The sequence below is a fragment of the Bos indicus x Bos taurus genome, chromosome 1 (assembly GCF_003369695.1).
Source record: "Bos indicus x Bos taurus breed Angus x Brahman F1 hybrid chromosome 1, Bos_hybrid_MaternalHap_v2.0, whole genome shotgun sequence".
NCBI lineage: Eukaryota > Metazoa > Chordata > Mammalia > Artiodactyla > Bovidae > Bos > Bos indicus x Bos taurus.
In genome coordinates this window covers 118,299,416-118,325,875 of record NC_040076.1, presented here as the reverse complement: position 1 = coordinate 118,325,875, position 26,460 = coordinate 118,299,416, and the positions used below count along the sequence as shown (strand labels likewise).

Below are 26,460 nucleotides of genomic sequence, written 5' to 3'. Positions count from 1 at the left end.
AACATCATTTTATATCATATTACAAGGAATGTACCATGCTTTATTTAATCCTTTCCATAAAGTTTGATTTTCTGGGTATTTCTAATTTTCCAGAATATTAAATAATGTTCAAATATATGTGTTTGCATAAAGTTTTATCTTGTATTCTTATTTATTTTCAGAGTGAAGTTTACTGAAGTTGGATTTATTTTATTTTATTTGATCAAAAAGGTATGAACATTTCTGAAGATCCTGACACATATAGCCTTGAAAAAAATTTTAAAAGGAAGGACGGCATTCCAGTGAGGACAGCAAACACCATCTGGAGGGAAAAAAACATCATTTGAAAATGACCCTCAAGTCCATTCAGAAGACATAGGTAGATGGCCATATCTTGATGAAGAAAAACATTCTTGTCCTTATTCAAATGATTCCAGGCTACAAAAAATAAAGAAAAACAAAGTGAGTAAACTTGACTTGATTAATGATCCATAATCCAGGTAGCAACTTAAACTTATAGTATATATTCTAAAGGTGATAGAACAGGAAAATATCTATTTGAAATTACTAGGAAAGGTATTAACCATTATATGTTGTTAAACAATATGCAAGATGTCTCATTCTTGATTTCTCTTTAGTCTGAACTTGCTGAATAGTTTTAGCAGTTTCAACATAATTAAATTAACTTTAATATTTTAGCAGATGAAACAGAAGTACTGTCATTTCAATAGGATAAAGACATATTTCCCTTCTTCAAAACCACTCACTAATAACTCGATAATAAAGAAAGATTATTATGAATAGCTGAATGTAGCAGCATTCAAAAGAGAAATTACTTCACTGGGATTAGGTTGTGAGCCTTCGACAATTTTATGAACAGGGACATTCTTAATGAATGGTCAGATTTCTTTGAGCTTTGAGTTATTTCTACATAGAAATGTTGCTCATTCAAAACATTTGAATGAGCAACATTTCACCATGGTACACAGAAGATGATTTTATAATTATTCCTTTGGTTCAGTCCATTTAGACAAGCCAACAGACACACTGGAATATAAGGAAAAATTGAGATATTAGAGGCTGAGTAAAGATGAGGGCAGTAGGAATGGAAGGAAAATGATGCAATTCCAAAAAGTCTTCCAGCAAGACACATTGAATCCTGGACAAAGGAGGAGGTACAGGTGCCAGGGGGGTCTGGTACCTGGATGATGACTGAATAGGTTCCACAGAGACTCTTGGACAACTGAATGACCACTCTGATGAGGCAGACAATCACTTGAAGTCCACTGAGAGCTATGAGAATAGAAAATAAGATGATGTTCCATTCCACTACGTGCGCGGGTTCCAGGCACTGAATCCATTCTCTGGAATCTGTAAGGAAACTGAGAGAGAAGAAGGAGTTGGTCAACATGACACATGGCCAAGCTTAAAGACTTGGTCCAAGGAAGAAGGATGTAAGTTTTCATACGTTTGGGAAATTAATATATATATTTAATACATAATATTATTCAATATTAATTTATCAAATTATTCAAATATAAATATTGAACATGTGGTATACACAGCACTGGGCTATGTTTATTGTGAACATGCTTGCCTCAGACAATTCTAATTCACTTAGCAGGCAAGATGCATACTGAAGAATTCAACAGCAATGAGAAGCTGCACATGTCAACACCAAGAGAGGCAGAGATTGACCATTTCCTAGGAACCTGAAGTTAGCCTGGGCTCTCAGGGACAGGGCTGAGCTAGCATTGGATATAAAATAACAGGTGGTAAAACAGCAAAGAGAAATGATGCTAGTTATTCCTATACTCTGTCCCAAAGCCCTTTATAACAGTGGTTCTTAAATTTGAGCATGCATGCATGCATGCTCAGTTATGTCCTACTCTTTGTGACCCCATGGAATGTATCCTGCCAGGCTCCTCTGTCTATGGGATTTCCCAGGCAAAAATACTGGAGTGGATGCCATTTCCTTCTCCAGGGGATCTTTCCAACCCAGGGACTGAACCCGAGTCTCTTGCGTCTCCCGCTTTACAGGCAGGTTCTTGCTGAGCCATTGGAAAAGCCCAAATTTGAGCATACATCAATTATCTGGAAGGCTTGTGAAAATGCAGATTCCTGGGCCCCAGCCCAGAACTTCAGATTCAGAAGGTCTGGATGGGACTGGAGACTTTGTGTTTCTAAGTTCTCAGGTGATGCTGCTGGTCTGGGGTCCACTGTATGTTCTGCAGCTTTTAAGAAAATTGAGCATATGAAGGGAAAATGCAAAAGACCCAGCAGTTTGATCCATCTAGCTAAGCACAGGATTCTGAGGATTAAACCACCTTCCTTTAAGATAATCTTAAAACCATGTTGAATTATCCTGACTGACTTTTGCCCACTTCCAGGTCAGTTATGGCCATTAGAATTTCTCCAAATGTAACACTCTCTTTGTTGAACTAAATTGAAATAAAAACAGATCGCTTCAAAAAAAAAAAAAAAATCCCCTGAAGAAAAACAATCAAGTTCGATTACAGGGTAGAGTTGTTTGTAAATATCTTGTTAATAGCAAGATGATTTTTTCCAAAGCAGCCATTCAGGCAACCTTGGTGCCAGCCAAGTGGCATGTAACTCTCCTTCTTCCCTTTCTTCATTTCCTTTTCTCTATGTTCTGGGACATTCAGAGGCACTCTTGAAAATTTCTTAATATTGCTAATGAATGTCTGAAGTGGTAAACAGTACTGAATATGGACTCAGAACTCCTGGATCTGTAGGATCTAGGGTTAGGAACTTTACCTCTTTGATCTGGACAATGGGTGTAAAATACCTAACCCTAGGATTATTGTGAATATTTGATAAGAAGAATGTAGAAATGCTTTGGAATCTATAAAGCATGATGCAGATGTAATTTCCTGTGATCATTTCCCAAGAGCCATTTCATACACCCTCCTAATCCTAGTTCAATCTCAGCCATCAGGAAAGATAATCACTTCAAGATCCTTTCTCTAGACTGTTCCCAGTCTATCCTTTGCACAGATCATCCAATACCTTAAAGGAAGACGACTTGCAAGATTTCTATTTTTATCCTAGGATATGGTTCTATTTATTTTCCTTGTATAAATAGAATGAGGCATGAGTACACTAGCAGGGTCTGGGAAGCAACAGAGAAGTTTGCCCTGATGTTCATTCTCTCCACAATCTCTATACACAGTTTAACACAGCATTTACTTCATTATGTTATAAATATATCCATAGCTTTGTCTGTGTATCTAGTTCCTCACTAAATGGTGTACTATGAGAAGACTGTAGTGATTTATCTATCTCTGAATGGGCACATCTAAGGCCTAAGGCAGTGCCTGGCACATTGCAAAGATCAACAAATGCTTGTTGAATGAGACTGATTCAGGATTCTCACTGGTCAGGATGCCAGAGGCTGAACCAATGGCTGAACTTGCCTGCCACTAGCAGATGGAAGACATCACATGGTAAAGAAGGTTATGCAAAGCCATGATTTTAATAATAAAACTTGGCATGTTGAGAGATTATTACATTTAATTTGTGCTTTACTTCTGTTTAATTTTCAATTGCGAGATGATTATTACCTCCAGTTTACAGAGTTTCGGAGATATCCAGACATTTGTCTAAGGCCATTCAGTTTGTAAGCAGGAGATGGGAAGACTTGAACCCAGAGTCACAAGCATAGAAGCGCTGTGCTCCAAGGGAAATGTACATTCTCAGGCTGTCATCTCAGCAGAATGTTCTCTTAGGTTTGTGTGAGTTTCTAGAGGGAAGTGAACCTGTGTGATTTATTTTTGATTCTCTAGCACCTAATCCAAGGCCTGGACATAGTAGGTGCTTAATAAATATTTGTTGAATAAATGTACATATGAATAGCTAGGCTGGGGGGAGCTTCCCTCGTGGTCCTAAGACTCCAAGCTCCTAATTCAGGGGGCCCATTTGTGATGCCACATGCCACGATGAAGATCAAGAATCCTGCGAGGCGCAACTAAGACCTGGCACAACCAAAAAATACATAAAATAAAAATACATATTAAAAAAAGAACTGATTTGGGCAACTTTCACATTGAAATTGGAGCCTTATTTGGTTTGATGGTGGGGAAAACTTTAAGGGTTGACGGCATAAAAAATGAATCTTTGTACCCAGTGAGACTTTCTACATTAGGGCCCCCTTTCCTAGCCCCTTCAGTCCCAAAGGAGTGTCTCCTTCAAGTGTTCAGAAAAAACCTGAAATAATTTTCTAGGTTCTCAGACCTGAAGGAGAGCTCTGCTCACAGCATGTGGAGTCTTGAGGAAGCTTTAGAATAAAAGCAGCTATGGGCACAGAAGCAGTTGTGCTGTCCAGCAGGATGAGGTGAGTATGTAAGGCCTGAAATGGATGTGAGCTTTGTTTTCCTTTTTAAAATATTTATTTATCTACTTTTATTTTTGGCTGCACTGGCTCAGTAGTTGGTCAGTTAGTTGCCCCAGGGCATATGGGATCTTGGGCTTCCCAGATAGCACAGTGGTAAAGAATCCACCTGCCAATGCAGGAGATGCAGGAAACTTGGGTTTGATCCCTGGATCAGGAAGATACACTGGAGAAGGGCATGGCAACACACTCCAGTATTCTTGACTGGAGAATCTCATGGACAGAGGAGACTGGTGGGCATGAGATTGCACAGAATCAGACATGACTCAGGATGTACCCATGTGGGCTCTTAGTTCCTAGACCAGGCATCCAACCTATGTCCTCTGCATTGAAAGTTCAGTTCAGTCGCTCAGTTGTGCCCAACTCCTGTCCATCACCAACTTCTGGATCTTGTTCAAACTCATGTCCATCAAGTCAGTGATGCCATCCAATCATCTCATCCTCTGTTGTCCCCTTCTCCTCCTGACTTCAATCTTTCCCAGCATCATGGTCTTTTCCAATGAGTCAGTTCTTTGCATCAGGTGGCAAAAATATTGGAGTTTCAGCTTCTGCATCAGTCCTTCCAATGAATATTCAGGACTGATTTCCTTTAGGATCAACTGATTTGATCTCCTTGCAGTCCAAGGGACTCTCAAGAGTCTTCTCCAACAACACAGTTCAAAGTATCAATTCTTTAGCACTCAGCTTTCTTTTTGGCCCATCTGTCATATCCATACATGACTACTGGAAAAACCATAGCTTTGACTAGACAGACCTTTGTCAGCAAAGTAATGTCTCTGCTTTTTAATATGCTGTCTAGGTTGGTCATAGCTTTTCTTCCAAGGAGCAAGAATCTTTTAATTTCATGGCTGCAGTGCTTTTGGAGCCCAAGAAAATAAAGTCTGTCACTGTTTGCATTGTTTCCCCATCTGTTTGCCATAAAGTGCTGGGACCAGATACCATGATCTTCATTTTATGAATGTTGAGTTTTAAGCCTTCTTTCACTTCTTTCACTTTCAAGAAATAAAGAGGCTCTTTTGGAAGGCTCTTCCTGCATTGGCAGGTGGATTCTTAATCACTAGACCACCAGGGCAGTCCCATGAATGAGACTGAACAATAGAGCCAGTCATGGGGAATTGAGAAGAAGGTGTAACTTCCCCAAGGAAAGGTACAGACCCTCCTTCATTTATTCTGTTAGAATTCTGAGCACAGAATGAGACAGGGAGAGATTCAGTGGATCTCTCCCTGTATCTCTGTCCAGGCCCTTCTTCTCGAGCTGAAGGGCCTATAAGTCCAGTACAATGCCAGTATGAGGCATTCCGTAATCCAGGCTTGGGTCCCTCAGCACCTGACTGAACTACCAGCCTTCAGAGCAAGGCCACCCGTTGGAGTCTTCTTTGCGACACACTCAGTAAGCTCCTGGCTGCTTCCACAAACTCTTGCACCTACTCTGTCCTTGGATCTCAGACCACACTTCGCTGCCCATTCTGCCTGGTTCTATCTCTGTGTGGCTCCTGATGGTATAGCTCCAGATGGCACTATTTGAGGGCACTGTGATGCTATCCCAGCCAAGCCATTTTACATCTGTAAGAGTCTACATGTCCAATGTGCTTTGGCCACAAAACAAGACTGATTTCTCAGAACAACTTAGATCCTCAAAGCTCCAGCAATTGCCAGACCACAATAACCATGAAGTTGTTCTGCAGTAGAGTAGAAACATGGCTTTCATCTGGAAATGCTAATGACAGCCTCAACATGCTGTCATGCATGTGGGATTAAAAGACTGGAGGAAAAAAAATATATATAAACAATGACTATGTCGGAACAAATTGGTCAGAATATCAGTAAACTATTAAGAAAATTCTGGACTAAGGTAGATGCACAGAACCACAAAGTGATCACGAAAAGTGAGTATGAGCATGAAGTCAGGTGTTTCTGACTTTCAGATATCCTCCCAAATCAGAGAATTATTCCTTACCGTCCTGCAGTGCCTTCAAAGGCATACTCCCAGCCATCAAGAGTACGGCAATACGGACCTTGAAGAAGGCCCAGAGCAGATATGACCAGGCAGTATCCAGAGAAAGCAATTCCAAGAGCAGAAAAGATCATCGACAGCACTGTCTAAATTAAACATAGAAGGAGGTTAGTGCCATAGAATGAGATAAGAGGATATTGTAAGCAAATAATCAGGTAGGTAACCTTCCCCTACTCATCCAAGCCTACTGAAGTCTGTGCAATACCCATGTCCACAGAAAAATAGAAACATTCAATCCAAACCCACTTGACCTGAAAAATAAGTTTTTAAATGATTTTTTTCCTTGGCATGTCACAGAGAAAATTAATTTCTTCCTTTTTTTTTCCTGGAAGTTTGATATCAAAATAATGATAAACTCATATATGAATACAATTAAGGGATGTGTATCAATCAATCTATACTTTGTTATTGAAGATGTTATTTTCTAGGTAGGGTGGATTCTCTAAGAATCAAAAGTTATGATCCTTGTATTTCTCTTAAGATCATAATTGAATATCTTCACATACAGGAATGTGCAGGGAAATATCAGGTGTTAGCCTATATGGTCATGTTTATACTCAAGTGAGAATGGATTGATGAGGAGCAGGGTGTTTTCATTTGAGTAGAAAGAATGAGCAGTGTTTACTGATAGATCTATACAAGCTAAGTTGTGAGATTAAGTAGATTGGTCTGATCTAAAAGGGAATTCCACATCTCTACAAATGACCTAATTTTGTTTCTTTTTATGGCTGAGTAATATTCCATATATAAAACAGATAGCTAGTGGGAATGTGCTATAAAGCACAGGGAGCTCAGCTTGGTACTCAGTGATGACCTAGAGGGTGGGATGGGGGTGCTGAGGGGGGCTCAAGAAGGAGGGGATATATGTATATATATATACAGCTCATTCACTTCATTGTATAGCAGAAACCAACACAACATTATAAAGCAATTATACTCCAGTAAAAAGAATAAGAAGGAATTCCTGCAGAGGAGTAGAGGGGAGTTTATGAAGACCAAATGGGCGTGGTGCTGATACTGAGAAAACAGGGTCAATAGGACATGATCCAGCTTATAAAGTAAATGCAGCTTAGGAGATCCAGGCAAAAGATGCCTTGGATGCTGGATCAAGGAGATCAGACATCATCCTTCTGGGCAAGTGGCTTCTCTCCTCCCACAACCTTTCATTAAAAAATTTTCAAGTTTACACAGATGTTGAAAATATACTACCCTTTACTTGGACTCACCTCTTGTGACATCTACCATTTTTGCTTGCTCTTCCTCCCTTCTTCTCTCTATGTATATGTACATCTATACACACATCAATTTAAAAATACATTTATTACATTTTTGTTGCTTAACCATTTGAAAATAGCTTGCAGGTATTGAGATATCTCATCCCTAAACACCAGTACTTATCTTCCAAGAAGAAATATATTCTATTACTCTGCAATTGGTTTTCACTTTTTTGTACAGGAGCCAATGAAGGTTTATGCACAAGGCTACATCTCTTTAATTTCCTTTAATCTATACTATTCATACTGACTTTTTTTCTTTTAGGATATTCAATTATTTTTTAAGAGTCCCAGCCAGTTTTCTTGTAGAAAGTCTCACATCTAAGAATTTTCTGATTGTTTCTCACAACTGGACTTGAATGAAACGTTTTGGCAAGAACACTTGATCTGTGTGTGTCCATTATGAGCTTCTCACTGCTACTGATGATGCTAAATTTGATCTCTTGATTAAAGTGGTGTCCTTTGGATCTATAAATGGATATTTTCTACTTTTCAATTAGAAAGTAATTTGTAAGCTAATACTTCGATACTGTCATATTTTATTCCCAAAAGACATTTCAGTGGATGGATTTGGCATCTACTGATCCTCATACTGGAAGAAGCACAAGCTGGAATCAAGATTGCCAGGAGAAATATCAATAACCTCAGATATGCAGATGACACCACCCTTATGGCAGAAAGTGAAGAGGAACTAAAAAGCCTCTTGATGAGAGTGAAAGAGGAGAGTGAAAAGTTGGCTTAAAGCTCAACATTCAGAAAACGAAGATCATGGCATCTGGTTCCATCACTTAATGGGAAATAGATGGGGAAACATTGGAAACAGTGTCAGACTTTATTTTTGGGGGCTCCAAAATCACTGCAGATGGTGACTGCAGCCATGAAATTAAAAGACGCTTACTCCTTGGAAGGAAAGTTATGACCAACCTAGATAGCATATTGAAAAGCAGAGACATTACTTTGCCAACAAACGTCCATCTAGTTAAGGCTATGGTTTTCCCAGTGGTCATGTATGGATGTGAGAGTTGGACTGTGAAGAAGGCTGAGGGCCGAAGAATTGATGCTTTTGAATTGTGGTGCTGGAGAAGACTCTTGAGAGTCCCTTGGACTGCAAGGAGATCCAACCAGTCCATTCTAAAGGAGATCAGCCCTCGGATTTCTTTGGAAGGACTGATGCTAAAGCTGGAACTCCAGTACTCTGGCCACCTCATGCAAAGAGTTGACTCATTGGAAAAGACTCTGATGCTGGGAGGGATTGGGGGCAGGAGGAAAAAGGGACGACAGAGGATGAGATGGCTGGATGGCATCACCGACTCGATGGACATGAGTTTGAGTGAACTCCGGGAGATGGTGATGGACAGGGAGACCTGGCGTGCTGTGATTCATGGGGTCACAAAGAGTCAGACACGACTGAGCAACTGAACTGAACTGATCCTCATACTCACTGATCGCCACTTATCACAATCAGTGGTTGTATTATGTGCTGTGCTTCATCGCTCCGTTGTGTCTGACTCTTTGTGACCCCATGGACTATAGCCCGCCAGGCTTCTTTGTCCATGGGGAATTTTCCAGGCAAGAATTCTGGGGTGGGTTGCCATGCCCTCCTCCAGGGGACCTTACCAACCCAGGAATCAAACCCAGGTCTCCCGCATTGCAGACAGATTCTTTATCATCTGAGCCACCAGGGAAGCCCAATGCTGCTTTCTAATTCTATCATTTTTCCTCATTTGTAAGTTATCATTTTTCTGCACAGAAGAACTTCTATTTCTTGTTTCTCTTCTCTGCCTCTCTCTTTCTGCTTTATTGTGGACTCATGGATTTTCTAATTCATTGTTATAACTCATAATTGTTATTATTTTAGGTGCTCATATGGCCCAAATATGACCAGTGGGAACATCCCTTCAAGTCAATCCCTGTGCCCTTGGACATATGTCTGTCATTCTTGAGCCTATCCTTGCTTTCTGGCACAAGGTATCCCTAGACCTGGAACTAGTAAAGAATCCACCTGCCAATACAGGAGATGTGAGTTTGATCCCTGGGTTTGGAAGATTCCCTGGAAAAGGGAATGGCTATGCACTCCAGTATTCTTGCCTGGAGAATCCCATGGACAGAGGAACCTGGTGGGCTATAGATTATGGGGTCACAAAGAGTCAGACACAACTGAAGTAACTTACAATGTAGACCTGGAATAGCCCTTTTCCCAACAAGACATAGGATTAGCTTTTGGGCAACAAAGTGACATGAGCCAATAAATTATTTTGGAAACTTCTTATAACAAGGGTAGCCTAACAACCAGAAGTGAGTGAGCCCCAAAGAAGAATTCCAAGTAGAGAAAACTTCAAGTTGTGTTGACAAAGACATGCACTGGATGGAAAGAGACATTAAAGAAGCAATGAGTAGCTAGAAATGGGCTGAAAAAAATTCTAAAGTTTGGGACTTGAATGAAAAGGAGACAAAACTGGGATGCCAAGAAATGTAGTTTGGTTAGGGAGAAAATTTAATTTAGTTTTTAAAATGTTGATTTCAAGTGAGAGTAGGATGGCCAAACAAAAACATGCAGAAGCCAGTTGATAAATTCAAAAGCTGAGATAATTAAAAATGAGAAGAAAAAACCTGTGATTTGTGGAACAAAATTATCTCAAATTATATGTCTTTGTTTAGAATTATTTAGATGTTAGATGAATGTAACATTGATATCAATAACCTCAGATATGCAGATGACACGACCCTTATGGCAGAAAGTGAAGAACTTAAGAGCCTTTTGATGAAAGTGAAAGAGGAAAGTGAAAAAGTTGGCTTGAAGCTCAACATTCAGAAAACAAAGATCATGGCATCCGGTCCCATCACTTCATGGCAAATAGATGGGGAAACAGTGGCTGACTTTATTTTTTTGGGCTCCCAAATCACTGCAGATGGTGATTGCAGCCATGAAATTAAAAGATGCTTACTCCTTGGAAGGAAAGTAATGACCAACTTAGACAGCATATTAAAAAGCAGAGACATTACTTTGCCAACAAAGGTCCGTCTAGTCAAGGCTATGGTTTTTCCAGTAGTCGTGTATAGATGTGAGAGTTGGACTATAAAGAAAGCTGAGCACTGAAGAATGGATGCTTTTGAACTGTGGTGTTGGAGAAGACTCTTGAGAGTCTCTTGGACTGCAAGGAGATCCAACCAGTCCATGCTAAAGGAGATCAGTCCTGAGTGTTCATTGGAAGGACTGATGTTGAAGCTGAAACTCCAATCCTTTGGCCACCTGATGTGAAGAGCTGACTCATTTGAAAAGACCCTAATGCTGGGAAAGATTGAGGGCAGGAAGAGAAGGGGACGACAGAGGATGAGGCGTTTGGATAGCATCACCGACTCAATGGACATGAGTTTGGGTAAAGTCCGGGAGTGATGGACAGGGAGGCCTGGCATGCTGCGGTCCATGGGGTCTCACAGTCGGACACGACTGAATGACTGAACTGAACTGAACATTGATACATGATAATTATGGAAAATTAGAAAGAAGCATTTTAAAAATGAAAGAAAGAAAAAACAATTATGCTTTGTTTTCCTATTTGATATTAGTGATCTCCTTGGTGGCTTCACATAGGATGAAAGCTCTTTTAAATTATGTTTCTCATATTGATTACAATAGAGTTTTGCCACCTCATAGGATGAAATAAATAGTTATTTTTTCAGTAGATTTCTGTTATACTTTGTAAAAAATATTACCTATTCATCAAAGCCATCTTTGAAAAAGGAAGAAGGATGTTTTCAAAAGACTGAGTTCTTTATTTACCAAACGTAGCCTTAAGCAGTTTGCTAAAAGGATAAGTGGAGAATTTTCTTATTTGGGGAAGTTGCAGCCATAGCATAATACATATATATGTATACATATATAGATTACACTCTAATGAGAGGATACAATTGGACAATCAAACAAAGTAGCTTCAAAATAAAGTGGGAATAAGACTCTCTGAGTCACAGTTTCATTTTCTATAAAATGTAGATGATGCAGATAGTTAGAGCACCCTAGGTTTGGTTCAAAAATTAAAGCATAGAAAAAATTATTTGAAAAGTGAACAATATAATCAAAATATTATCGATTATTTCAAGTGCTCTTATCTGGCCAAGATTTGTTTTCCAAAGATAATGACCCACAGAATGTTGGCAGAAAATGACACTCCACAGAGGAAATGATAGCAACCAAGAAGTTCATGGGGTTCAAGTCATGGTGCTCCAGTATATGGCATCTTGGCATATTAATATCTTAAGCTGAAGGAGTCTGAGGAAACGGCAGAAGCAGGAAGTTCACTCTATCTGACCTCCCCCACCTTTCCACCCTTCTTCCTTGAAACGGGTCATAAAACTCCCATGTGAAAAGTACCCTAACTGCACCAGGAGGAAGGAAGACATTCCTACCACCAGACTGGAAATTTGGGGCCAAGAAATCTGTGTAAACCTTGTTAAACTAAACCTTACCTTCCAAGCTACTTTTTCACCATTTAGTACTCCTAGCCCAAACCCCTCTGACTTGCCAATTCTTTGCAAGTTAATTGTTGTTTCTTTGTCTAAAAGGTACAGAAGCTTCCTACTCTGCTCTTATCTTTGGATCTTCATTCTTTTGTGTAGACGCCTGTGGAAGTCTCACCAAAACACGGATATATTCTATAAAATCTGTATGCTTTTCTCAACTTGTCTTTGTCAGTTTAATTTTCAGACCTAGTTAGGGACCCTAAAAATGTGGAGGAAAACTTCATTTTCTTTCTTACAGTTTCTGTCACCACCATGGAGTGCCATTTCCTGAGGACACCCTGCTCAATTCTGAGGTTGCAGTCAGAGACCCTAGACCTCTGACATAAGCTGGCAGAAGAATTCTTGCTGAGTTAGTTTCTTAACTCTCTAAGAAACTGGGTGGGCCAGTTGGACAAAGGTGATAAAGATCCATTCCTTTCCAGATTCAGACTGGCAGGAGAAAAGCATTTGTAAGAATTAGTTTTTGAGATTGTGACTCTGATTACAATTTGGTTTGGGGGTACTCAATGGTTATTTTTAAAAAATATTTATTTTTATTTATTTATTTAGCCATGCTGGGTATTAGTTGTGGCACACAGGATCCTTGCTCTTCATTGCAGGATGTGGGATCTAGTTCCCCGACCAGGGATGAAACCCAGGCTCCCTGCATTGGGACCTCAAAGTCTTAGCCACTGTACTAACAGGGAAGTCCCTGAATTGGTTATTGATCCTTTCCCTCCCAAAAATGGGTATTGCTTTCCTGATTGTCTCTTGTTTTGTGTCCTCAAAACTTGGCTTGGCTTTCTGCCCATCAGGGCATGCAAATGTCAGTTCTTGCTTTAGCAGACAGCCAAACGTCAGATTGTAAGCCCTGTAAGGATGACTATACAGAAATGTGGTTGTGCCCCATTTGTGGCTAGCATCCTCCCAACTGCTCTTTGGAGAGATTGTCTGAATCTTTTTTCTTTTGGCTATTGTATAGTCAGGCCCCTCAAGATGGCCGCTCTTTTGCTGTCTGTACATATCCTGTTCAACCAGTGCCTGCTTCACTTACACCTTACTCACAAGACTGACCCTCCTATATACTTGCCTCAGGCCTCAGTTAATGATTGTTCTTATTAAAGGACCAGTGAGAGGTGTGCCCTTCTGATGGTTTCCCTGGTAACTAATGAGCCAACTGAAGTAAATTCACTATAGCTGGCAATCTCCCCCCACCACCACCCCAGGGAGTGAAGACTGCCACCATACCCTGCCTGCCATCCACTGCACGTGGATGGGGGTGGGGGTTGTCACTCCAGGACCTTGCTTCAAGTGTGTAAGGGCTCCCATCCATTAAATCTCTAATGTCTCAGTTGCTGACTCCAGGAGCTTTCATCTGTCTTGAAGCTTGAAAGCCTGTGGGGTGTAGCCCAACAGCTATCTTTGGAAGAGGTTTTGGATCTTAATAAGGCTGTATCTCTTATACCCTATTTAGGGACATCTTTTGTGCCCATGGGCTTCCCTGGTGGCTCAGATGATAAAGAAATCTGCCTGCAATGCTTGAGACTGGGGTTCAATCCCTGGGTTGGAAAGATCCCCTGGACAAGGGAATGGTTACCCACTGCAGTATTCTGACCTGGAGAATTCCATGGACTGAGGATCCTGGCAGGCGATAATTCATGGAGTCCAAAGAGTCAGACACGACTGAGCAACTTTCACAATTGTGCCCATGGTTAAGTGCTAATTTTGAGTCACTTGATAAGTATACCTTTGGTTTAAATACTTGAAACACTTTTTAAAGAGTTGTATGGTTAGAAGTTGGCTGAATTGGAGGTTGATATTCAGAGACTGATAGAAACCTTTTAAAAAAAGCTTTCTCTCCTAAGTGACAATAACACTCTACTCACAGGAAAAGAAAACATGCGGAAGGCTTTGTAGAATGATTTATGAAAATGTTCCAAACACACACAGATCTAAATCTAGAACATGGAGATATTTCCATTTGCATCATAGCTGGAAATCTTCTCCCCGACGTAAGGAAACAGCTTGAGGATAATGTAGTCTAATGGGCACGTCAGCCTCTTGCCGTCATTCAGGCTACAAATCAGTTCTTAAAGGAATGAAAATACAATTGTCTGTCTTACAAATTGAGTCTTTACAAAACCAGAAATGCAGCTGTAAAAGCAAAATTTCACCAAACTACCAATCCCCAAACCTCTTCTAACACAAAATGTTGGAAGAAATTATAAAAAATAAGAAACAATTATAAAAGACATTATAAAAGATTGGAAACAGAACAGTTCTGCACTTAAGAAAAAGAAGAAAAAATTTAAGCAGGGTTACCCCAGTCCTCTGATAATAGACAAATCATTTGAGCTTGTTAGTGAACATGTCTTGTGCCACATTGAAAAACTGTATTAATATTATGAGGAAATGTATTCTTCCAGAAATTATGAAATAATATGATATATTCATAAACTTTTCAATCAATAGAATGTTGATATGTAACAGTTCATAATTGCTTACTTCTTAGTTTACACTAGAAATGAAAATTTCTAAAGGTTAAGAATTCTGATTAACATATATAATTAAAGTTCGGTTCAGTCACTCAGTTGGGTCTGACTCTTTGCGACCTCATGGACTGCCGCACACCAGGCTTCCCTGTCCATCACCAACTCCCAGAGCCTACTCAGTCAAAGTTACTAGAAGTAATTAAGGAATGACTCTGTATGGAAGGAAAGTAAGATGTGCTTTTGATTAAAGGTATGAGCTATAGAGATGAGTTTTTATTAAGGGAAAAGAGTAATTCCAAATAAAATAATTGGTTGTTTCAGAAAGCGGAAGAGGAGAAAAAAGGACAAATTGGCTGAATATAGAGTTGAAAAAAGAGAGAGGAAATTGTATGCTGTCAGTCTGGCTTTAACATGAAAAGTTGTTGTTTCACTAATCATGTCTGACTGTTTGCAACCCCACGAACTGTAGCCCACAAGGCTCCCCTGTCCATGGGATTTCCCAGGCAAGAATACTGAAGTGGGTTGCCATTTCCTTCTCCAAAGGGTCTTCCCAAGCCAGAGATCAGAAACCTGTGTCTCCTGCTTGGCAAACAGATTCTTCACCAGTGAGCCACCTAGGAAGCCCTCAATGTCAAAAGCACATGGATGAAAAGCTAGAATGGGGTCTTATCACAAATTTTATTGGACTGTTGGTATCCTCTTGATAAGAAATCATGAAAGGTGTTTAACCTCTTGTGTAATCTACCCAGAAGCAAAGATTTTGTGTTTTATCAAAATAATTTCCGGGGCTTCATGTTGTTTTTACCACATCTTTGATTATTTAAGACAATAGAGTCTTCATTACTTAGAGTCAAAGGTTTTTGCTTATTTGTCTATTCTGTCTTACAATTATGTAACTTTCTGTATTTACCTTTGAAACTGTTTATCTTTAGTGAAATGGATCACAAGTATTGTTTCACAGTTACTTGTGATCCTATTAATGTTTGATATTTTTGACAAAGTTACCCCCAAATCAAATTCTAAAGTCTTTTTGACCTCCAACTAAATTTGGGATTTTCCAGAGGACCAGTGAAACATCTCTGTAATATTTTCTCTTTCCTTAAAAAGAGAGAGAGAAGGAGAGGGAGAGAATAATTAGGTTTACTTGATATATTAAATTACATGGAAAGCTTTGTCAAATAAGAAGTGAATTTTAGCCTTTTTAGGTTATATTTGTAGGGTGCATGTTACTAATATAAATGTTCCACAAATTATATGGCATTCCTAGAAAAGTATGTCCTAATATAATGTGTGTGTGTGTGCTCTGTCACGTCTGACTCTTTGTGATCCCGTGGACTCTAGCCTGTCAGGCTCCTCTCTCCATGGGATTTCCCAGGTAAGAATACTACAGTGGATAACCATTTCCTCCTCCAAGGGATCTTCCAAACCCAAGGATCAAACCTGAATCTCCTGCATTGCCAGGCGTCTTCTTATACCACCAGTGCTGCCTGGGAAGCCCCAGTATAATGTTAACAGTCATAATTCTAGTTATTATCTTAAAATGTTGTAAGTCTCAGAAGTAATCAAAGTTTATTGTCTTTTGTATTATATTAAACTCTCATTAGGGCTTCCCTGATGGCTCAATGGGTAAAGAATTCATCTGCAATGCAGGAGACACAGGAGACGTGGGCTCAATCCTTGGCCAGAAAGAGTCCCTGAAGGAGAAAATGAGAACCCTCTCCAGTATTCTTGCCTGAAAAGTTCCACGGAAGGAGGAGCCTGGTGGGCTACAGGCCAAAGGGTCCCAAAGAGTCGGACATGACTAACTAAGCACACAAAAACTCTCATTAAGTCTTTAACCTCGGCCATCTTAAAGTCTTTTGTCATTAACAGAGAGTCATTGTTTTATTCTGATGCTTTTGCAGAAGTATTTATTTTCAAGGAGATTCATAGAAAGAATGCTAACAGGTACAGGTTTGTGATAACTTTAACAGCATATCACTGAACTGAGTAAAACTTTCCAAAACTCTTACAGAGAAACTGATGGATTCATAAAATGGTTAACACAAGATCATGCAGGAGAAAAATTAAGTACATGGAACTGATGAGTTACAATTCTTTATTACTTTCTCTTTAAAACACTGCTGGTTCCTTAGTGTTTTGCTTTCCATATTTAAGGAAACTGTTTTCTCTTTTCTTTTCAGCTATCTATATCTTAGAGCAATTTTGTAAAGTATACCTTTATGAACAAAGATGAAATAATTACTTTATCTTCCTACCTGATCCCTCCAAAATTTGAAAACTCTTAGTGATTATTTTTATTTTTCTGGCAATATAATTATTTGCATAAGTTCAATAAGAATCTGCTCTTCTTTAACATGACACAATTGGAAAAATTGGTTATATTACCAAGGCTTTGACTAGAATGTCGTATTTGAGAATATGCATGGAATTATATATGACCAGACAACTTTAAGGAACTAAGGTTGACTTTATGGAGCCAATGAAGTCCCTTGGAAAAAGTGGCCTGGTACCTTGCTTACAGGATTCCCAGCGGCTTTACCAGGTGGGTAATGAAAGTCACTTCCTGGCAGGTGCAGAAATCTCAGGATATTTGGGGGACCTAAAGAAGAAAGAAATTAACTGAAATCTATGGGAATTTTACATAAAGTCTGATGGCAATCCTTGGCTTGTCTTTCTAGCCTGGGGAGAGGATTAGAAAAGTCTCATCTGAGATTCCTTATGAAAAGTTCCAGCAAAGAGGACATTAAAAGAGTCTATATGGTCATCACTATTCTTGCTGAACTTATGTAAATAATCAGGCCAAGTTTAATGCAACTAGATTTATTTCATAAATGAATTAGTCTTTGGCTATTTCTGGTAGAAATGAGGGTTATTGTATAGGAAAAAATATGGAAAATCATTGGAAAATCATAACACACTTTGTGGATATCAGATTCTAGTCTTATTCATTGTCTTAGGATCCACTGGACTGGATCCTAAATTCTTTTAGTTTCTTTCAATATCTGGCTACAATTCCCCAGATTAATGTTTCCAATTTTTCTTCCACCCTTCTGACTTGGAATCATTAAGAACTAAAACTTCCCCTTTTCTGAAACTGGACAAGCTAAAGCTAGGCAACTTGATATAAATGTTAGAGAAAACACCACCATAGCTCATGTTAGACAATCTGTTCCTGTTGCTGTGTGAGCCTTTCAGAAAGTTCAGCAGAACACCTGATGACTTTTCCAGAGACATTCAAGCTACGAAGCAGAAAACTCGGTTAGATTACCTTTCCCTGCTCTCACTCCATCTGACTTAGAGTTTCAACAACTAGAAGACTTCTCAGTTAGAGACCTTCTCAACTAGCCACCCTCGGGACTCAAAACCTGAGTTTATAGTTCATTCTAGCTGTTAACTTTTTGCTTGTTTGCTTTCATGCGAATGTCCAGGACTGAGAGACTGATTCACTGGGTTATTGGACAATGTATGCCCTCATTTTCTGGACTGTGAAACTTCTTCAGGGAAGTTTCAGACAGAAGAAGAATGGGATTGAGGGCACACTACCCCAAAATATGGCACCTTGGCACATTAATATCTTAAGCTGAAGGAGTTTGAGGAAACCACAGAAGCAGAATGTTCACTCTGACCTCCCCTACCCTCTCACCCGTCTTCCCCATAAAACACCCAGGTGAGAGGTACCATCCCTGAACCAGGAGGAAACAAGACATTCTTACAGAGTCTGAAATTTGGGGTCAAGAAATCTGTATTAATAAACGTTTCTTTTCCTAGTTACTTCTTCACCTTTCTCTATCCTAACTCAAATCTCTCTGTCTTAGTCATTCTTCACAATTTTATTACTTCTTTGTCTAAAACGTTTAGAAGCTTGGTGTTCTAGTCATGCGTTCGGGTCTTCATTCTCTTACGAAAATCACCATATACATGTAAAAATTCAATATAGTTTGTATGCTTTTCTCATGTTAATATGTCATCAGTTTAATTCTCATACCCAACCAGGGATTTTAAGAGGGTTGAGGAAAACTTCTTTCTCCTCTACAAAATAAATCTTGGCTGACCTAAATTTGCACTCCAGAGCTTCAGAAGTCACAAACTGGTGCAGGCCCAAATCTGGCCTGCACAGTGTATTTAAACGAGAATTAATTGCCAACATTTTATAATTGTAAAGTGTTACTTAAAAACTCCGTATTTCCACTTCCTATTGAAAGCTGAGAATTATATGGCTACCAATATAGTGGTAGCCATTGGTTGGATCTGAGTAGCGGTTCCCTCTCCTCCTTAAATAGAAAATTTTCTCTAATGTCTACAGCCTCACATATTTCATTGCTATCAAATATTTGGCATCTGGGAGTACATCAGCTGGGATCCCTATTCTAGATCATACTTTGAAAGAACCAAGCAGGGAATCCAAGGAATTCTTTCTCCCTTCCTCCTGCTCTTCTCACTGAGACGCCAGTTGTCTCATGCAATGTCAATTATAAGACAGTATCAAAATGCTACAATATTTCTAGCATCACTTTGTGCTGGAAATGCTAATAGTGAGTTAAGGCAAACTGAACACATGGATTTTTTTTTAAATACTTAATGGTATAAACATTTATTTTCTAGAAATTTCCTGAGTATCGTAAGTTAAAATTTACTTGAATCCATTGTTTCACCTAAACAATTTTGAAAACTTTTCTGTAGTATCACACCAGCAATTACTGAGGGCTGTTTGAGTCAATTGCTTAAAAAAAATAGACACACAGAGGGAACATATTTCAATCTTCTAACTCTTCCCCCACAAGAGGCACAGTGGTAAATTACACAACTAATTCAATCTTTCAAAAGCAACAGTCAAGGAAAGCAAGCCACACAATCCTGGCTGCACATTTAAATTTGATTGCACCTGGAACCAACCAAGTCAGGGTCTCTGGGGGTGGGATTCTAAGACCAAGCTCCCAGATCATTGTAGTGCACAGCCATTGTGTAGAACCACCATTGCAAAGAATGCCTCCAAGACCTCTGGTAAAGCTCCTCCTAGTTAGTGAATCATATTCTCTTTGAGTCACAAGTGACTCATCTGTAAAACAGGAATAGCAATAATATAATTCACTGAGTAAATGTGAACCCACTGTGAAGTGTTATGCAAATATGAATAAGTGATAATGATCATGAGGAAGGGAAGTTGGATAATGATGGAAATACAGGAGCCCAACACCTCAAGGAGATCAGCCCTGGGATTTCTTTGGAAGGAATGATGCTAAAGCTAAACTCCAGTACTTTGGCCACCTCATGCTAAGAGTTGACTCATTGGAAAGGACTCTGATGCTGGGAGGGATTGGGGGCAGGAGGAGAAGGGGACAATAGAGGATTTGATGGCTGGATGGCATCACTGACTCGATGGACGTGAGTCTGAGTGAACTCCGGGAGTTGGTGATGGACAGGGAGGCCTGGCGTGGTGGGATTCATGGCGCCGCAGAGTCGGACACGACTGAGCGACTGAACTGAACTGAACACCTACTTGTTGAGCATAAGCTTAGAAAATGTGGTTGTATTATTCTCTCTTGATTCTATTTTAATTATTTTTAAAGTTCCAATTTGAAAATGTACATAATATATACAGGGATAAATCTCACACTACTTGGAAGGAACTAGACACAGAAGACGAATTTTCTGTGATTCCATTTATATAGAATACAAACTAATCTATAATGATAAAAAGCAGATCAAAGATTAATCTTTTGGGGATGGTGGAAATGTTCCATCTCTTGACTATGATGGTAGTTTCATGCGTGGAGTTCACTGTCAAAACTCATGGAATTTTGCACTTTTAATTGAAGCCATTTCCTGTTTGTCGAACTTCCCTGTGGCTCAGAAGGTAAAGCGTCTGCCTACAGTGCGGGAGACCTGGGTTCGATCCCTGGGTCAGGAAGATCCTCTGGAGAAGGAAATGGCACCCCACTCCAGTACTCTTGCCTGGAAAAATCCCATGGACGGAGGAGTGCAGTAGGCTACAGTCCATGGGGTCGAAAAGAGTCAGACACAACTGAGCGACTTCACTTCACTTCACTGTTTGTAAATTAGCCTCTGTAAACTTGATAAGGGAAAAAATAGACTCACAGAAACCCAGTTAGGAAGAGGTAGTATTATATTCTAATTTCATGTATCTTTAAATCTTGAATTTCTAGAAGAATATAAGCAGAACAAAAGTGGAGGAAAACTGTATGCAAAATGGAAGAGAATTTTTGTGAAAGTAAACTCTTGGACTCTGAAATGAAAGGATCACGGAAAGGGTATGATAGTGCCAGTATTTTCGTGTTTCTGAGTGAGAGGAAAGAAAGCCAGAGCCCATCAACCATCCTCAAAATACTATTTGCTCTTACCATGTATTTTTTGCTGCAGTTTTCACTCTGGCAACACTTATAGTTGTTGTCATTCTCCAATACAAGAAGAACTGCTGCTACTACAAGCATCTATTGTAAGGAAGAGAAACAATATAAGAAATGAAATACTAGTTTGCATTCAAGCTCATAACCAGAACTCGGTGTTTCAGAGCATAGACTCTGGGATCTCGTAGATCTGGGTTCAAATCCCAGCTCTTCCTCTTAATAGCTGTGTAAACTTGAGAGTCCTTTCCTATAAAATGGTGCTGAGAACTCACCTCTTTAGGTTATTATAAGGTATTGCATGTAAAATCTTGAATAGAGTACTTGATTTATAACCAGTGACTGATAAATATTAGCTATTATTATCATGGTTATAAACTATGAAAGGCTAATGATTGGCCTGCCCTGGTAGTCTAATGGTTGGGAATCTGTCTGCCAATGAAGGGAACACGGGTTTTATCCTGGCTTTAGCAAGATTCCACATCACCCAGGACAACTAAGGCCATGGGTCTCAACGTGAGAAGCCATTACTATGAGAAGCCTATGCACTGCAACAGGAGAGTATCCCCCACTTGCCACAAGTAGAGAAAGCATGCTCGTAGCAAGGAAGACCCAGCACAGTAAAAAATAAATAACTAACATTTTTAAAATAAATAAATAAAAATTTAAAGAAATAATGATTAAGTAGGAATAAATAGTATAGACATGAGATGACCATTCTCTGTAGCAAACCTACACTTCTTACTGACTCGGTTGTAGAACAAAGGAAAACCATCCTCCAGACCTTGGCATTTTCCATCCTCTTTCCACTTTCTGCCCTCTGAGAAGGCAGGTGAAAGGTATGGTTAATCTGAAACTAAATCTCTTAATCCAGAGGCAAGTACATTCAGATCATCTCAGATTCAAATTTTCCAATGTATTTTGCCTGTATCAACAAACTGGGAGAACTCAGTGTATTCTACTTCCCTCTCTTGATATCTTAGGCAAAAGATTTAAGTTCTGGAAAGAACATGGATTTCTTTATGTTACAGTTGTTGGTTTGGCGAAGTATGAGTTGTGAATTGTTTCTGGCAAATTCTCCACCTACCCTTTTCTCCTACTGTTCAGTACTGAGTCCTGCAGTGGAGTTAGACCATTGTTATTTTACTGCTTGGAGTGAGCATTCCCAGTTTCCAAATTCCTTCAGCCTATCATTTATTTACCTATGTATTTAATTATTTATCTATATTCCTCTCTTTTCTCCTAAAAGGATTTGCTCTTGAAAGAGTATTTTTCAAGAAGTCCTAAACAGTAAAAAATAGAGAATAAGGTCTTTTCACAGTTTTAAATTTTACATGGACTATAAGCAAAAGTTAGTCCTACATTCCCCTCCTTTCAACACTGCTAGTTATCACCGTTTCAAAGAGATTCTGGTTTAACTTTCATAATGCCTTGCAAATCTCCTGTTTATTACAATTATATATTGAGAGAAAGAATGTCAAGATAAGACACAGTAAACTAGGTGCTGAAATCAGCTTCATTACAATACTGTTAGAAATAATTAAACCTAAACCCTAGAGCCCTGTGTCAAAGGAGAAACACAGGCAAGTTCTGTGTTGAAAGAGAAACTGCTTTCTCTTTTTGTTGTAAAGTATAACTGCAGTACAGAGGGCTCAAGAATAATGGAGGAAAATTACCAAAAATTCTACTACTTTCTCATGTTTTGACTATTTACTCCCACATGTGTGTATTTTACATAGCTGCAACCATAATGTATTAACAGTTTTGTTATATCTGTTTTCCTTAACACAAAATAATATGTCCATGTTGTTACATGGTCATAATCATAACTTTCACCAGTTATGAAATTAATAGACCATAATTTATTTGGCCATGTCTATACTATGATGCTTCTAGCTTTATGCTATTATAAATAATGCTGACGGGCTACAGTCCGTTGGGTTGAGGAGAGTCGGACACAGTTGAGGAAGTGACTGAGCACACGCATGCAAATAGTACTGCCACAAACATCTGTGTATACATTTCTTTCCTTATTTTGGATTATTTCCTCAGAATGAATTCTCAGATTTAGGATCACTGAGTCAAAACACATAAGCATTTTCATAGGTCTTAATATATCATATCAAAAATTTCTCCCAAAGGGTTACATTTATTTATAGTATCACCATCAACATCGGTTATATACCTAGCATATAGCACGTGCAGTAGCACTGGGTATTAATAATTCAAAGTTTATTAATTTAATGTGAAAGCGGTAACTAAATGAAACCATTTTTCAACATAGCTGTTCAAATATTACAAAATTAAACACCCACAAAAGTGTAGAGATAGACTACAGTGGATTTTCTTTTCTGCTATTATTAGTGTAGGAAAGTTACAGCACACATGTGGGAGTTTTTAGAAATGATACAACCAGGAAAAATGTCTTTTCCTCTGAATTGCCAACATGATTTTTTATCAGTTTGTTTTTAAACAGCACAAAGTCATCAGGAAAACGTTCATTCGTGGATTTTTACTGTAGATACCTTGATTTAGTTTTCAAAAACACCACTATCATTAGGGGTATAATGTCAGACAATTTAATAATGGTATGGTCCATCCTTCAGTCAGTATTAATAATCACGATAGTCACTGGCTGCCTACATGTCAGTCTCTATCCTGGGCACTTCGTACATGAGATTTTATTTAATCCCCACAATTTCCCTCAAAAATAAATGTCATCATTCACATTCTTCAAATGAGGACACAGAGGCCCAAAGACACTGAGTAGCTTGCTTTAAAGTCTCATGATACAAATCACAGAGCTTAGGCTGAAACTCAAATTTGTCTGAATCTTCAAGTTTATGCCTTTTCTATTGTCTTAATACCCCTCCAAGCTAGAGAAATCCTGAGTGTAAATAGAAAATCCATTCTGGAAAAGGGCAATGCTACTGGAGATTCAATAGCATAAGTTCACATACAACTTTCATGAGGACATAATGTTGTGTCCACAGCTTTCATAAGGACATAATATTTCTACGTCCCATCAACTTTTAATAGGACTAACTTCCTGCATTGCTGAAGCTATATAAATAAGCAGTTTATTGAATACAAAGCTACCCTCCAAGTCCTCACTGACTTCCTGCCTTTTTATCCCCTTCCATCTTCCAAATCCCAAACCCAGGACTTGTAGAATGATTTTTCCATGATTCATCATTTTCACTAGGAACAAGTCAATTCTTAGTAAAAACTCCCCTTCGGCAATCCCAAGTTCTCCAAAGTTACACTTACCATGATACCTGAGAAACAGATTCCTTCAAAATACCAGACGTAGTTGGTGAGTTTATTGCTGGATGCATAGGAAGCTTGCCCATTGGGGAAATACAATAATATGTTCACAATTATACTCCAAAGTGCAAGAGGAATCAGCAAACTACTCAGGCAGCTTCCACATTTCCGAGACCCCATTTTACCCTGCTCAGAACCTGCAGGAGATTTCAAGAGTGTAGAATTACATCAAGCCTGTTTTTTGTTTTGTTTTCCCCCATACCTGTCTTTTTTTTTTCTTTCTCGAGATTACCTACCACTTTCTGGGTCAGAGCCCTTCAGTTCATATTCATGAGGAGCCAGGACTCGGACAGAAATGCAGCCCAGGATCTTGTCGATGTGGAAATAGTGGTTTACTGTTTGGAGAACAATAGACAAAGATCAACTGGCTGAAGAGCTGAGCTGGTCTTCATCCTGTGCCAAAGGAATGCGATGCTTTTACCGCTTTTTAAAATAAGTCATTTTCCTCTGAGTTAGAGCACTCAAGACGGAACCCTGAGCGTGTTTGCAGAAGGAAGTTGGGGTGGGGGTTGGAACTGAGTCTGGCAAGTTTCATACCAAGCAAAGGACAGGGCTTCACGAGGAAACGACCAAGGGATCTTATACTGGCATGGGATGTGCAAATTGCTCAAATATTTTGACTCTATGTATCTGTCTTTTTTTAGTATTCTTTTTGTTTCTCTATGCTCACTATTCACCAAGCACTGTTTAAGCTACAGGGGACACAAAAAGGACAAAGAAAGCGGCAAATCGGTGGCTGAAGAAACATTACAGTTGATGAGTTTATTGGTAGAAAACTGGAACAGCTTTCCTCTTAAGAGTTCACATCTTTGTCTCTACTTCTCTGAGAAATAATAACAGGAATTAAATTCATATCTCTTACTGTTTAGGAAAAGGAAGTAAAAAAAAGTTGAGTGATTTGATTATCATTTTATGAGTAATAAGACTGAAGTGAATTGAGGAACGCTCTCTTCCAAATTATTGCCCTAAATTTAATGAGCCACTGTTGCTGCTGCTAAGCCACGTCAGTCGTGTCTGACTCTGTGTGACCCCATAGATGGCAGCCCACCAGGCTCTGCCATACCTGGGATTCTCCAGGCGAGAACACTGCAGTGGGTTGCCATTTCCTTCTCCAATGTATGAAAGTGAAAAGTGAAAGTGAAGTCGCTCAGTCTTGTCCAACTCTTCGAGACCCCATAGACTGTAGCCCACCAGGCTCCTCTGTCCATGGGATTCTCCAGGCAAGAGTACTGGAGTGGAGTGCCATTGCCTTCTCCGTAAAGACCCACAGACCCCTCTAATTCTGATGAGATAAGGAGAAGGTTATGGGAAGGAACCTTGGCTCTAATATGTTAAATATAATGTAGACAGTGGTTTAAAGAATTCAAGGTTTGGGAATTCCAATTGTTAGGACTCTGCCAAGGGCTTGGGTTCAATCCCTGGTTGAGGAACGAAGATTTCACAAGCTGCATGGTGCAGCCAAGCAAAATGAAAGAAAAGAACTCAAGGGTTGCCTGACCTCATTGCCACTGTTTCTGCTGGTAACCTCAGAACACTGCTTGACAACTTTCTTAAGTCTCAACTTCCTAACCTGTGAGATGAGAATTAAAAAATGGTACATTTCCCGCAAAGATAAATGTGTGGGTTAAACAAGATTGTGTGTGCAAAACAGTGTCAGATGATAGAGAAGCAGCAAACAATAAATGCAAGTTATCATTAATAATAAAAACAGGAGTTATAGGAACATAACGGGAAAAATGGTACAGAAATCAGAAGTAAAGTCTGTTTATTTATTTTTCTTGATACCCAAAGAGTTTTGTATCATGAAACCTTAAAATGTTGATCCCAGAAGTATTTATGTTTAATTTATTATCTTTTGGAAAGTATTAATACTCTGCAACATATTTTCTTTTAATTCAAGAGAAAAAAACTTATTTTATATAAATATTTAAAATTGTACTGTACTTATACTTTTTAAAAAAGTCGAGCTACATGGAGCCACATTTGGATTCAAACAAAACAAACCCAGAACTAGTTGTCTTAAACTATAATATTGTTGTTGTTTCCCTAAGTCATGTCTGATTCTTTTACGACCCCATGGACTGTAGCCGACCAGGCGCCT

At 39.1% G+C, this 26,460-nt stretch overlaps 1 protein-coding gene across 3 annotated transcripts; it reads right to left on the bottom strand.

Annotated features, from left to right (window-relative positions):
- Positions 1-117: 117 nt before the first annotated feature.
- On the bottom strand, positions 118-24,851 carry TM4SF18 (transmembrane 4 L six family member 18). 3 transcript variants are annotated; one of them, XM_027543682.1, is made up of 6 exons: positions 24,596-24,845; positions 24,303-24,496; positions 21,030-21,119; positions 6,348-6,490; positions 1,181-1,361; positions 118-417 (listed from the first exon to the last, which is right to left on the bottom strand). In XM_027543682.1, the coding sequence occupies exons 2-6, from the start codon at positions 24,477-24,479 to the stop codon at positions 403-405; spliced, it is 606 nt and encodes a 201-aa protein (XP_027399483.1). In that variant the 5' UTR covers positions 24,480-24,496; positions 24,596-24,845; the 3' UTR covers positions 118-402. The 3 variants fall into 3 exon arrangements, with proteins under 3 accessions (XP_027399483.1, XP_027399477.1, XP_027399492.1); XM_027543676.1 differs by lacking the exon at positions 6,348-6,490 and having other exon boundaries at positions 133-417; positions 24,596-24,849; XM_027543691.1 differs by lacking the exons at positions 6,348-6,490; positions 24,303-24,496 and having other exon boundaries at positions 133-417; positions 24,596-24,851.
- Positions 24,852-26,460: the final 1,609 nt, after the last annotated feature.

Coding starts and splice junctions, on each gene's coding strand:
- TM4SF18 (XM_027543676.1), bottom strand. CDS start 24,479: ATGGGGTCTCGGAAATGTGGAAGCTGCCTGAGTAGTTTGCTGATTCCT. Junction 1,362..21,029: donor ACTGCAGCAAAAAATACATG/GTAAGAGCAAAT, acceptor CTTCTCTCTCAG/TTTCCTTACAGATTCCAGAG. Junction 418..1,180: donor CCTATTCAGTCATCATCCAG/GTACCAGACCCC, acceptor TATTTTTTGTAG/CCTGGAATCATTTGAATAAG.